At 42.0% G+C, this 13,960-nt stretch overlaps 1 protein-coding gene across 1 annotated transcript in view; it reads left to right on the top strand.

Moving 5' to 3' along the window:
• Positions 1 to 1,782: 1,782 nt before the first annotated feature.
• DPY19L4 (dpy-19 like 4) overlaps positions 1,783 to 13,960 on the top strand; it is a 33,642-nt gene continuing 21,464 nt past the window's right edge. Inside the window, exons 1-9 of the mRNA XM_061448081.1 lie at positions 1,783 to 1,977; positions 5,241 to 5,348; positions 6,292 to 6,416; positions 6,984 to 7,074; positions 8,812 to 8,933; positions 9,769 to 9,914; positions 11,717 to 11,840; positions 12,408 to 12,542; positions 13,781 to 13,912. Coding sequence (XP_061304065.1) covers positions 1,839 to 1,977; positions 5,241 to 5,348; positions 6,292 to 6,416; positions 6,984 to 7,074; positions 8,812 to 8,933; positions 9,769 to 9,914; positions 11,717 to 11,840; positions 12,408 to 12,542; positions 13,781 to 13,912 — 1,122 coding nt within the window. The 5' untranslated portion in view covers positions 1,783 to 1,838. The remainder of the gene's footprint in view (positions 1,978 to 5,240; positions 5,349 to 6,291; positions 6,417 to 6,983; positions 7,075 to 8,811; positions 8,934 to 9,768; positions 9,915 to 11,716; positions 11,841 to 12,407; positions 12,543 to 13,780; positions 13,913 to 13,960) is intronic.

Genomic DNA, 13,960 nt, shown 5'->3' with positions numbered 1-13,960 from the left:
GTGCTTGTTCCAGTAACTTACAACAGAATCAAATTATGAGAAAAATAAACCAGATCAAAACCAATTACATTAGAAATGCAATGGATAATTTATGGAACATTAAAAACATAAGCAACCCTTTTAACTATCCAATAAATCAACAACTGCAGAATTATTTTAGATTTTATTAAAAAATCCATGAAACTTAATAAATCTCATTTTACACTCCAATAGGACACACAAATCGGTTCAGTTTTATCTTGCAGCTGCTTAACAAGTAACCAAGTCAGTTTTCCAGCAGCTGATGGGGCATTGGCCCAGCTGCATGTCAGAAGACATGTCAGAAGACATGCAGTCCCCAAGGTGCAATTCCCACAAACCTACTTCATAGCTCCTTCGATGGTTTGCTTTGGAGAGGTTTAAATAAACCCAGCTGCTCTGCTCAGCGATGCACTCCTGCAGCGGGACAGGGTCGGCTGCTGAGGGCTGCCAGGCTCACAGCCTTCCAACCCCAAACTGAACCCAGGCAGCGCGGGCCTCAGCAGACTGTGCCTGGGGAACCAAACACACACACACACACACACACACATGATGAGATGCAGACAGCACAGGTCCTGGCCATCTCCCAGTTATTTCACTCTATTTACTTCTAAACTATTAGCAAGTAGGTGGCGTCTTCAGCAACCTTTCAATATTTGATTGATACCATCCTGCTCGCAAAAATGATAATCGTAATCTGGCAGTTCATTTTCAGGGCAAGATTCCCTCAAAGGGTGGCAGAATTTAGTCCAGAGCACTTAAAGCAGGGAACAGTATCTGAGCCCTGGTAGTGAACCTTGGTGCATCTCCACACATGTCCCAGATCATTAGAGATCCCCGATCTTCAACATTACAGGTCTGACCTAAGACAGATAAAAACCTAAGCAGGTTCTGCTAAGCATGAGGCATCGTCCCAGCCCTCCAGCTTTTGCTAGGCTATCTCTGCCAAGACCATGGTCCTTGACCGTGAGTCCATAGACTCCAGAGCTTCTCAGCATACTCTAATGCATGGGGCCTTTTACACCACCTATTAAAGAACTCACTCTCACCATCTGATGAGTGGAGGCAAATCTCATGAGAAAGACTAGCCTGTAGTACAGCTATGGTCTGCTGAATGGCTGCCTCCCAACTCAAGCCTGTGCTTTGTGCTCAGACCATCCCCTAGAGCTGTAGCAAGACATTGGGAAGGAGACAGTAAGGTGCCCCTTGGAAAATATGCTGCTCGGGAGCACTCTCCCCTGGCCTGGGGCCTGCACCAGCTGTCTTCACCTCTATGCACAGCAGGTTTGGACAATGCTTGGAGGTCGTCCCCAAGGGCTGTGGCCCACGCACACAGGTGTTTCACCTCTTCCTCATGCCCTTCCACAGGGCTTCCTTTACCCAAACACAACCCATCTTTCAAAAAAGCAGGCTTTAACTTCATTGGGGGTGGGGACATCCTTTTGTCCCGCATTTGTACAGCCTCTGTGACAGTGGGGTGCCGGCGCCGTGCTCCGGTGCTTTACCGGGATGCAGATAGGTGCCCGAGGCTCAACCACCCACCTCTTCCACCATGCCCTTGTGCTGGCACAGAGTCACGACACACCTGAGCTCCCCAGGCGATGCTGAGCAAGCGGGACCCCTCCGCTCCAGGGAGGCGGCTCCCGGAAGCGCGGGCCAGCCAGCAGCCGGTGCCCCGGTGCGCCTCGGTACGCCACCGGTACGCTCCGGCCTCCCCGCTTCGCTCTGCCGCCGCAGTTCCGCCGGAGAAGGCGCCCGACGGCGAGAGCGGCAGCGGGGCAGCAGGAAGTGAGGGGCCGCTGCGCTCCGCTCGCCGTGTTATGCTAGAGCGCTCCCGCGGCAGGGGCCGACGAGAGGCGGGCGGCAGCTGCAGGAGCGCGGGCGGGGCGGCGGCTCCCCGGAGAGAGCGGCGGGGGGTCCCGGCGGCGGGCGGCGGGGGCAGGCTGGCGATGGAGGAAGGTGAGCGGAGCGGCGGCAGCGTGTCACCCTCATCCCTCTCCGCCGCGCCCGGCGGGGCCTCGGTGAGGGCACCTCAGGCCGCGGAGCTGGGAGTCGGGGGGGGGGGGGGGGGGGGGGAGCTCGGTGTGGCCCCAGCCGGTGCCTCGCTGTGATGGGGAACGGGCTCGGGCCGCTTCCCCCGGCGCGGTTCCTGGGAGGCTTGTGTCAGGTACGTGCCGGGGTAGCAGTGCACCTACGGAGGTGGAACACCCGCCTGCGGGACACGGAGTCGGCCTCCCCCGGCAGTGCTGGTCCCTCCGCCGCAGCGGCTGATGGCAGCGCCGGTCAGGCCGGAGCGATCCCTCCGGCGGCCCCTTGTCCCCGCTCCGGGCAGCCCGTCGTGTGCAGCACCGACCGGGGGAAAGCTGAGGTGGGGAGCCCAGAAACTCGGGGTCTGTTTCTGTTCCCTACCCCGGCACTGCCTCTGTGCAGAGTACCCGGGGCAGCATCCTTCTGCTTGCTCCGTGGATGCCTCTCTCGTTTCACTTTAGCCCTCTACACTACACTTTTTCTCCATGTCTCTGTTGTGCTTACCCCCTTTGTGGGCAGCAGCAGATGACACTTAGTTTTTTTCTTGGGGAAATCAGCAGAAACAGGACTCTAAGTAGGCACCCAGAAAAAATGCAAGAGTGAAAAAGTGCATGCGATGCTGTCCCATGGCTTACTGCAGCCTCCCAGCTGTTTTCAGTGGCGGTACTTTCTGAGCTGGACATGGTTTCTGTGTATTTAGTAGTCTTTGGTTGGTTGTTTCCCACAAGTGTGTCCATCTTCTCTTGAGTCTGTGTAAACTCCTCGTTTACATTCTTTGGGTAGGAGTGGTCTACATGAAGGTGATGTGTGATGAACTGGTTCCTTTTACCCTGACTCACTGGGTTGGTTTGATAACTTCTTTCTTGTTCCAGTATTAGAAAAGAAGGTGAATCACTGTGCACTGTACTAGCTTGTAGACCTCTGTCATGTTTCTGTTGACCATCCTCTTTTCCAGACTTAGGCATCCTCAACTTGCTTCCTTGTTCCTTGTATGGGAGCCATTGCACACCTTTGATCATTCTCATGGCCTTTCTCCAAGTGTTTCCCAGCACTATCTTATCCTTCTCTAGACGAGAGGACAAGAATTGCAGACAGTGCTCAATTTGCAGGTGAAAAATGGATTAATATAGTGGCACACAGGAGCAATGAGTTATGCTTTTCTGCAATAGATACACAAAAGTAAGTGGAATGCATGCTGTCTGAACAAGATTTGAGAAAGATGTACTGGGAATTTACAGGGAAATAGAAAGCAATCTTGGATGAAAAAGTGCATGCTGGATAGAGAGGTACTAGAAGCTGTGTCATCAGTTCAAAATCCCAGATTATTTTTGTCACCTTGTTTGACTTTCATTTCACCCCTTTTAAAGGATTCATAAAAGTGGGAACAGCCTTTTTGTTGTTTGAGGCAGCTGGGAATGAAACAAAAGTAACATACTTGGATCTTTCTTTGTTACTGCTCTGAGTGGGGGATCTATTGAGCAGTCTGCAAAACCGAGGTGAAGATCATTTGATGAATACGTGTAGTTGTTTCAGAATTAGAATTTTATATTGTTCTTTCTTTGGGAGTTTTCTGTTACTGCTGCTAACTCTAGACTTTGTAAGTGTGTTAAGCTTATCATACGGCTTACTTACCTGCCAGAAAAGCAAAAGAAATGCCTTTTCTTCCAGTGTTCTCACTGCAGTTGCTTTGGTTTTAACTAGAATGACAAGGCTGGAGAGTTGTCTCTAAGCACGTTTCTGCCCGTTCTGGTAATGTCGCATCTCAGCCCCTTTTTTTTGTGTGTGTGGTACAAGTGATTTTTAATGTCAGTGCACTTGGTATTTATGTTGGTGGTTAACTTCTTATGGATGACATGAAGAAACACTGGTGTGTATTTGATTTTGGATCGACATCATGATAAATGTGATACTGAACATCATAAATGTTTTGTTTAATATCTTTCCAGTTCTTGTCTTGTTACAGAAGGTAGACATCTTCATTCCATGAAAAATGTTATCCCTGTTATCTTGGTTTGCTCAGAATAATTTATAAATTGCTTTGTCAGTCCTGTTAAAACACAAATACAAGTGTCCTTGTACAAGCAGACACTACTTTAAGAGTTCATTTATATTACTCTAGTATCTAACTTTTAAATCTAATAGCTGTGAGTTAAGTATAAACTGACTTAGACTTGAAGTGATATACTATCCGAGTAACTGGAAGCTTTGTTGGGGGATGTGGAGATTGACACTTCAAGTTGGAAGTTGAATGGCTTTGTGAAAGAGCTGGTTTAAGTCCAGAGGAAATCAGTGGCCACAAAAGTTCAAGCAGTGCTGGATGGTAGGTCAAATTGGAGAGCTGAAACCTCTGGAGCACGAGTTACAGTTAAACTTTTTCGTCACACTTCAAAAATAACATTAGTGTTGTGCGATGTCATCTTTAATATAGTAATTATAACGGACTTTTTGCAGTGAGTCTTTCTGTATGGAGCCTTGCACTCTGTGAATTACTTTCATTGCCTTTCAGACTGTGAAAGAAATGGGCCAGAGCTTCAAACTGCTGTTGTTTAGAGAAAACAGAAGTGGAAGAAGCCCTCAGTCTTGTGATGTGATCTATGTGGCCTAGCAGCCTAGGTTTTTTAGTTATACATTAGGCTAAAAGTTCTTAAATCTGCTTAGTTCCAATAGATCTGAAAGTAGGAAAAAAGCGGTATTATATTTGCTTTATAAATGGCAGCTCAATTGAAAAGTAATAGACTAGTCCAATTTTTGTAATTATTTTGTAATTATTATTATGTAATTAAAGTAATGCACTTAGTACACTTAGTACTATAGCAACGGAAAACCACGATGAGAGTAGAATAGAATTGGCGTAAATTTCTCCCAGCGTCTGTATCAACTTGTCTAAGCTAATACTTTCCTTCATTTGTGTAATACATTCACCATAAAATAAACCAGTTAGCTTCCAGTTTGGTTTCAGAGCATGGCCTCGAGAGAATACTATTGGAATTTCTAAGGAATAATGTAGACATTGATTTCTGTGTTGTTATATTGTTACTTCAGTTAGGCACGTGACACGTATTTGACAAAAAAGAGTCAAAGTATCTGCTGTGGGATTGAATCAGGAGCAATAACTGGCTATTACCTGCTGCTGTGCGGATCTCTGAGTGTGATTTTAGGTATTGCGTTGCAATAACTTAAAAACATGTCTTCAGGGGCAGCAGACCTGCGACAGAGAAAGAAGCAAAACTGCACAGAATCTGACAAAATGGCTCCAGAGGAGAGAAACAAAGAAAACTCAAAGCTGGGAAGGTTGCCAAAATGTAAGCTACAGAATTTTTAGCCAACTTCTGATTTTTTCTTTTCATTATTCTTTTACATTTTATGGGAAGATATTTGTAGCACAGTAATTCATAACAGACTTGTTTTGAATTAGTTTTTTCAATGTTTCAAGAAAAAACAGGAATGCATATTAGAATTCTTTAATAATGACAGTTTATGTATTGCAGAGTAGGATGGTAGTCCTGGATTGTTTCGGGTTGGGTGGGGTAGAAGAAGGGGGAAAGGCAAAGGGGTTAGGAGTCTTACCGTTGCTTCTATTTGAGTACAAATTGTGCCTGGAATGATACTTTGGTTGGAAAGCTGAAACCTGAAGTAATGGTGTTGAAACACAAACAGACAAAAAAAAGTCCGTACAGCTTTTCAAGAAGCAGAACTAAAACCAGGCGTAACTTTAGGCAAGTGCTCACCAAGCAACCAAAAACTTTTATGTTAGAAGTGCATACTAACTTGACGGAGCTACAGGTGAAATAGACATTCATTGAATGAGTTTGGTAAAATTCAGATTAGGTTCTTTCTCTTATTTAAAAACAGAATAGAAAATAGAATGTTTCACTGTTGATGTTAATGTCTTTAAGAAGTTTGTGGTATTTTGGGTAAAATCTAAAGTTTGCTCCTTTTATTTGGAACAATTGCTTCTTGGAATTCACTTGTAAATAAAGTTAACTGGAATGGAGAGAAATTTGCAGGATAGCATGTAAGCATTTTATCTGAGAGTCCTATGAAGGAATGGTAACAACGGGGAAAGAAAACTCTGCAGGGCAGAAATAACAAACTGATTCTTGATGTATCTGTGCTGCTGCTGGTGGTGCAATAATTCTCATGCCAGTAAGTTTATTTGATGTTCAGAAATGGCTCATATTCAGGGCACACTGTTTGCTTCTAAATCCTCTGGACTATTTTAGCTTTTTCACTGTCCCTTTTCAGATATGTTAATTCAGCGATTTGCGAAACTTTTCTTTGGCTGTCTTGCGGCAGTTACTAGTGGGATGATGTATGCTGTGTACCTCTCAACCTATCACGAACGGAAATTCTGGTTTTCCAGCAGGCAGGTAAAAAAAATTGTTAAACTACTGAAACAAAAGCCAGATTGTATCCTTGAAATCAAAGCTGAGCCGTGTTGGCTTGGAACTACTTGCTAGCAGAATCAGGCCTCTGTCTTTGATACGGTCTCCTTTTTTGTTTTCTTTCTTTGCTGTATCATTGAAATACCTGTTTAAAATCTGGAAAAAAAAAACATGAAACATGCTGGGATTATATAAACTAAACAACATGAATGTATGGGGTTTTTTGGGCTTTTTTTTAAAGAACTATATTATTTAGTGAAGTATGGAAAGTGGAATGAAATTCAGGTTTGTGATATGAAAGGATCCTGTGGGTCTTGTGCTTACAATGTGGTTTTGAGTTGCTCTGATTCCAAGCATGTTTGCAAAGTTACAGAGAGCATTATGTATCTGACAGAGGTGCTGTGAAGATTAATGTTTTGTGGAATACTTTGAAGATGTGCAGTGGAGTCGTAACCATGTTCTGTGTTACAAAACCAGTCTATCTGAAAATATATAGTCTCCTATGGGAAGAGATTGCAGGAGGTGAATATATATATGTTTTTTTTTCCCTAGGAACTTGAACGAGAAATTACATTTCAGGGTGACAGCGCCATTTATTACTCATTCTATAAAGAACTGCTAAAGGCTCCTTCCTTTGAAAGAGGTACAAAACCTGTTTGTTTTATTACCCTTGAAAAGTCCTGTTCCTTTCAGAGGCAGTAAAAACTCCTGCAGACGGGGGAGACTTTTATGCTTTTAATAGGTGTACCAGTCAGATTAATTCAGAACTGCATGCTGTCCTAACTTTTCAGTGCCTTTTAAAAGACAATACATATCTATCCTGTATTCCAGCAGATGGCCTTTAATCAGTGTTCTGGCATAGGATTAATATTACTCCATACAGAAGTTATCGTTGGGTTTGCCTATGCTACATAGTGGATTTTCTGCAGTGTAAACATGATTTATGTTTAATTTGGAAAGGCAGTGGAAATTACTGTTTTCCATCCTCTGTCAGAAGATGGAACAGTTTCTGTCAAGAGTTGATCTACTCCATCCTGTCCTTGCCAGAGTTCTCTGCTCCTGTCAGCTGTGATGAGTAGACGGTGATGAGCACTAAGAGATGGGGACAGAAACCAAAAGGAAAGGGAACAAACTTGGTGGTGATGGTCTCTCCTTCCTTTGCTCTCGTTCTTTCTGTCCTGCACTGGCTCTGGATCTCACAGACCCTAGTTGCCTAAACCAGCAGAAAACTAAAGCATTGAAAAGACAATGGAACACTTTCATGCTGGTTTAGTGAGTTCAGAAGGGCACCAGGGCTAGCATGGGGAAAAGGCAGGAAAGAAGAGGGAGTGAACAGCCCTGTCTCGACTTGGTCAGTTGTTGATTCAGCTCAGTCCCTCAAGAAACCTCATCTGAAGTGAGTTGAACTTTTTAGGTAGAATTTTATTGTTTGAACAGTTTCCCAGCTGATGTAAAGCATGTCAGCAGTATATAGTAAGTCTTTGGTACAGTCAGTTCCTCATTATTTGGGGAGATTACCCATGCTGTGAATAGATGGACTGCCTCATTCAGGCATGCTGCCTCTGCAAACAGGTAGACTCATGTACTAGGTATTATGGGAACAGTTTTCAAAGGTGTTTTATAGCTGTGCTGAACACACTTTTAAGTCCTGCAAGACCTGGTTTGGCCTGCAGAGAACCAGCTGCAGGCCACATACCAGACATGCTCAGAGCTGGAAACAGTTATCTTGTTTGGCTGTTCCATTGATGTTGGGTTTTTGTATGTCATGTCCCACCCCCCAGTTTGGATTAATTTTTCTCTTGCCTCTACTGTCCTAAGTAATGGTAAGTCTTTTATTTAATTATAGTGTTTCAGAATGATGTATCCTTCAAGTCTGCCAGCTTCAATTTCATCTCAATCCCATACAAAGGTGTATTGTGTTTAGTGATTCTTAGAAGTCTCAGAAACGTGGGGCTGAAAAGGGTGACAAGGCCATCATATCTGACCTTTTTGTGGAGACAGGTTTAATACATCCTGCTCATCCCTGTTAGCTCTTTGTCTCACTTCTTAAGAACCTCCTGTGAAGGCGATCTTCACAAGTAGGTAGGTGGTTCCTGGGCTGTATCTGTACGTTACTGAAAAGACTGGTTAACTTCAGCTGGTTAGTTTTGGGTCTATTTAAAGACTAAATCAGAAAATGATAACAACTTTGTTGCTATGTCAGTAGGGTGGAATGGCATCTGGCACAGAAATTTCTCCTTCCTTTAAAATTATGAGAACTGAATCAGTCAGTAGCTTTAATAATTGAATGTTTCCCCCACCTGTGAGTACATTTTCCCCCTTTTTAAGAGCAGCAATAGTAAGTGATTCCAAGTGTAATACATTATTTTTTTGTCTATAGGTGTTTATGAGTTGACACACAACAATAAGACAATATCACTGAAGACGATAAATGCAGTCCAGCAAATGACTTTGTACCCAGAGTTGATTGCCAGTGTTTTATATCAAGCATCTGGTAGCGAAGTATGTGTATTTCTCCTTCTTTTTGGGCTTTCCTTATGGTTGTGTATGTATGAGACTTTCTATGCTGTATACAGTAAAAACATGCCATTTTTGTTGAGTGAATTGGGCTAAGCCTCTCACTAGGTCCAGTGTCTCCTCAATTCTGATTAGTCTCTGGCGTAAGATTTTATGGGTTTATATGCACTAAACTTTTCTGTCTGTTACTCTTTACTTCTGCAAACCACTCAGAAATGTGGAGAGTATCTGTGCTATCCATTAAAAACAGGAAAGTTAGCTCCTTTGGAGTATGAAGTCTGTTATAGTGGTACCCGTCTCTGCCTATTCCTATATAGGTAAAAGCAGAAAAAAATTCCGGAGATAAATGTTTTGTCTCTTTCTGCTCTGCTCAGGCTTTGTTCTCCTTACCCCGCATACCTATGTCCTCTCTCATTAATGTTTCTTTTTTATTATCTATTTATTTTGGAACCTTTTTTGCCCACATCTTTGCTTCACCAAGTTCCTCCCCTACATAACTTCTTCCAATAATCCTGTGAACTTTATATCTCACTGCAGTATAGATTTATTAAATCTGACACATACAGTGTTCATGCTAAAGCAAATACAGAAATGATGGCACTAGCAGGATGAGTCCTGAAGTGCTTTTAATTCATACTGCTTTGTTCTCCCTCAGCCCAAAATAAAAGCATGCTCAGAACTTTTCTAGAATAGGGGCCATCTCTTACCTGTTTGTAAAGCACCTAGCACACTGTTAGCAGTATGCAAATAGTAAACAGTAATTATTTCCAGCTTCAGCTCAGTTGCCGCTATGTCTCTTCGTTTTTATTTGTAATTTCAGGAAGTTATTGAACCAGTGTATTTCTACATTGGTATAGTTTTTGGACTGCAGGGAATTTATGTGACTGCATTGTTTGTAACCAGTTGGGTTATGAGTGGGACTTGGCTGGCAGGAATGCTGACTGTAGCATGGTTCATTATTAACAGGTAAGAAAAACATCTTTATACAATCTAGTTTGTCAATAAGGCGTTTTAAAATACTAGAGTGAATTGAAATGCTTTCTATTAAACTGTGTGTTCTCATTGTGAGAGCAAGCTTTTGTGCTGAATACCAAACATCTCCCAGAGATGCACTGATTTTCATGGTACTTTTATTAATGGAAAGGCCTCCTGTTACCCAAACCAACCATGCTGCCAGTTGAACTGATTTTATACGTGTTTGTGAATACAGGAGTATTCTCACACAATTCCATTTTGCAGAAACATTCCTCAGAAAGTTTTGTTTTGTGCTGGTGAAGAATGAAAACAAATTTCTGAAGTTGCTGTAAAACAGAATTGCTCTCTGTGGTCAACTCTAAATATTGTGACTGTTGCTGCTTAGAAGGAAATGATCAAGGGCATTTTTCTTGTAAAGAGTCTTTGATATGTTTTTTTTTGTTTTTATCTGCTTTTTGTAGTGGGTTTCTGTGCAGAATGGAATCTTAGAATCTCTTGGTCTCAAGAGTTTTGATTTTATTTTAAAACATTTCACTTGCAAGAAAATGTCCCTTCTCTTATGAAACACTGCAATAATAGAGAGCCTCATTTGGGCAATGAGAGCTTGTGTTCAGGCTCCTGGTCTGTCACAAAGTAACTCTGGGGCTCTCTGTGAATTTGAGAGCACTTGAAAGAAAAGATCTACGGAGGAGCAACCTTTAAAAGTTGAACTGTTGGAAAGCATCTTTCAGTAGTGTGAAGTCATTATGACCGAATCTGTGGTCAGTAGGTAAGAATACTGTTCATCAAGCTAATGTGAACAGTGGAAAGAAGGCAAAATGGTGAATAAATCTGTATTTTTTTTTTAACAAGAAAGAAGATTAAACAGTATTAACAAATTGAAAGGTCTAGTAGTTAAGAAAGCTCCAAATACGCCTCTGTAAGAGGCTTCAGAGGTAAAAATGAAAGGTGATGCTTTCAAATACCTAAATGATAAAGGAGCTTGAGGCTCCTTTTAAAAAGCATAGTAGAAACAAAGACTGTGTACTTCTGAAACGGATACCTTTGATCACATTTGAAAGTATGACTTGTGCTTCTAAGTCACTTTAGCACTTTTTAAAACTTTCTCCTACAGCTCAAATTGTGCAGATACAGTCAAGTCGTTCCATGAGAAGACCCTGCATGCTCCCCATCCATCTTTAATCTCTTGTTTTGCTGGGCAGAATTTTCCCTGTAAACAGGGTATCTTCTGGTGCTGCTACTATAAGGGAGCACTGCTTTGGATTCTAAGTATGTTGTGCTCGACCACCTAAATAATTTACTTAAAACCTATTGTATGAGATCAGAAGGGAAACCTTCTCTCTCAGCTATGAGCTGATTTTCACTGTTATGTGAAAGCTGCTGGTTCAGTAGTGGTTCCCTGCCTATGGACATAAGACCATTTAGCACTGCTTGCGGCCGCAGGAGGCTTTGTCGTCACAGTGCAGGTTGGCAGGATCAGCACATGATGTGTCCAGCTCACAGAGTGTTGTGGTGGGTCAGAAAAGGCTGGAGGCAGATGCTTTCTGGCTACAGTCCTACAAACACCACGTAATAAGGAGACCTGCTGAATAAATGAGTAGAGTTTGGACCTTCCAACTGATACTGAATTTGTGACCTGTGTCAGCAGTAAAATTGTGTCAGTATTACTTGACACCTAATACAGGAATAGTTTGCTTGCAAGGCCACACTGATAACTGGAAGTGACATTTAGGCTTTCCTTGATATTTTTATTCCATAAATATTTTAATAATTTTGTTTGTACTTTGTTCTAGGACAGATACAACAAGAATTGATTACTCCATACCCTCAAGGGAAAACTGGGCTTTGCCATATTTTGCATGTCAAGTAGCAGCTCTCACAGGCTATTTAAAAAAAAACCTAAATTGTTCTGCTGAGGTAAAGCAAAGTTAATTTCTTAATAAAGAGTTGCTGTAGAACTGTGTTCTAGTTACCTTTGTCACTATTGCCCTACTAGGCAGAAAACAGTAGGTGTTTTATTTGTTCTTTTCAAAACAGCCACTTGGATTTCACCTAGGCGGGTGCAGTTTTTGCTAATCTGCTCTTACCCTGCCCTATTATGCCCCCATGAGGGATCAGAGAGAACAGTGCAGTGATGAGCTGTTTCAAATAAACTGATGCAGTTTTTCTCACTATGTAGACTATTTTGTTGCTCTTCCTGTTCCTCAGAGAAGATGGTGGGAATTTCCTTTTCCTGTCTCTCTGTCAAAAATGTTTCTTCTGATTGGCTTGAAATATATTTGAATGTTTCAGTAGGTACTTGTTTCCATCTGAGAACGTTACATACATCTGCAGTTAGTATTTTAATTATTTCCTAAATTAATTAATTTCCATAGATTCTGTTTTAATGACCTCTTATTTACTTAGTAACAGAGATGCAATATTTAGTAACAGAGATGCATTATGAAATTAATGCTGGTTTTGTTTTTCTCTTTTTTTCTCTAGAAGTTTTGTTACCTTTTGGTGAGTGCTTCAACATACACCTTCGTGATGATGTGGGAATACAGCCATTATCTCCTGTTTGTCCAGGCTGTTTCTCTTTTTCTGCTAGACAGCTTTGCCCTGGCACAGACAGAAAAGGTATTAGAACTCTTAAACTTACTGATAGCTGGGGAGTTAAATACAGCCTCAGAGATGCCTACCATAAATACTGCTCAGGAGCTCCAAAGGACACAGACTGAGTGGTGCCTTGGTGTCTTGCAGCCTTGGTCCAGCTGATGTGCATGTCATGTCCATCAGAAGTATACAATGGCTTCAAACTTAACTGTCTTTTGGACTACTATGTTTAGGACAGTTTTCCTAACAAAAGGGGTCAGAAGCTAAACAAAGACCTGGAACATCCTTGGAAAGCTGAAAAAGTGATGATAGTCATGCATCCTTCTTGGCCAGCTGCCTCTTATTTTCTTTCCTATTCACACTAGTGTGGGGCTGACCAAAATCTGTTCTGTTGGCTCTGTACAGTTACAGGGCTCATTTTCATCCTGAGTCACCCACCCTGTATTGATTTAGCCACTAAATAGTCTAGACAGATGCTGAAGGCAAATTGCTTTTTCAGTACAAGAAAGTATTTGAATTTATTCTGTAAAATCATTCTTAGAAATGTTGCAACAATGAGGCAATTTTACTCTGCCTGTTGCAATGGTGTATCTGCTACTTTGTATATGTGTGCCTTCTAGTTTTATTAGGTGTAACTTCTGTTTCAAACTGCATGCAATTCTGACTCATCACCTCCTATTTCAGTTGCTTTTTCCTGTTCTTCATCATTTTGAAATGTTTGATCTATTTTAGTCCAAAGCAAGCTCCTTAAAATATCATGGAGAAGATGGGTGTTTTGGTAAAAGTAAAGAACCGAGTAGGAAGGTTTGTAAGATCTGCTTATTAATTAGTAAATAATGAAGTATCAGTAACAGTCTGTGTATTCCTGAGAAAGGTTGAAGTAACAGTTTATTGTGAAGGCAAGGGAAGTGCATGTTTATGGTAGTCATCTCTCACACAAATTACATGTTCATACCATTGCTTTGTGGTTACTGCTTCATTTCTCATTGCAGTGAAGTGTTACAGAATGGGGAGACCTTGTAAAATAACTATCACTTTGGGCATTTTTACAGAATTCTTGTGAAGTAATTGTGCCCTAGTGACTGAAGCTGACCAGGATCATTTTGATGTGAAATGCTTTCCAGAGCCAAACAGTACCCTGCTAGATTCATGAGTTGGAAGATAGGCATCCATTAATCCCCAATTAACAGAGGAATGAAGTGACCTATCTACTGCTCTAAAAACCAAGACATATATCTACTGTTATTTTGTTTCTTCAACAGGTGCATGAAGTATACAAAATCTACTTGTTTTCTCTCTGCGTGGGATACCTCTTGCAGTTTGAAAATTCAGCCTTACTAGTGTCACCATTACTGAGTCTTGTAGCAGCTTTAATGCTCTCTAAATGCCTTCAGGTAACTGGACTCTCCTCTAACTCTGAGTGTAGCTTTTATTATTTAAAC

The sequence above is a fragment of the Pezoporus flaviventris genome, unplaced genomic scaffold (genome assembly GCF_033815535.1).
Source record: "Pezoporus flaviventris isolate CSIRO_AGI_PZ_B2104156 unplaced genomic scaffold, CSIRO_AGI_Pfla_v1 ptg000007l, whole genome shotgun sequence".
NCBI lineage: Eukaryota > Metazoa > Chordata > Aves > Psittaciformes > Psittacidae > Pezoporus > Pezoporus flaviventris.
This window is presented reverse-complemented; position numbering and strand designations above follow the sequence as displayed.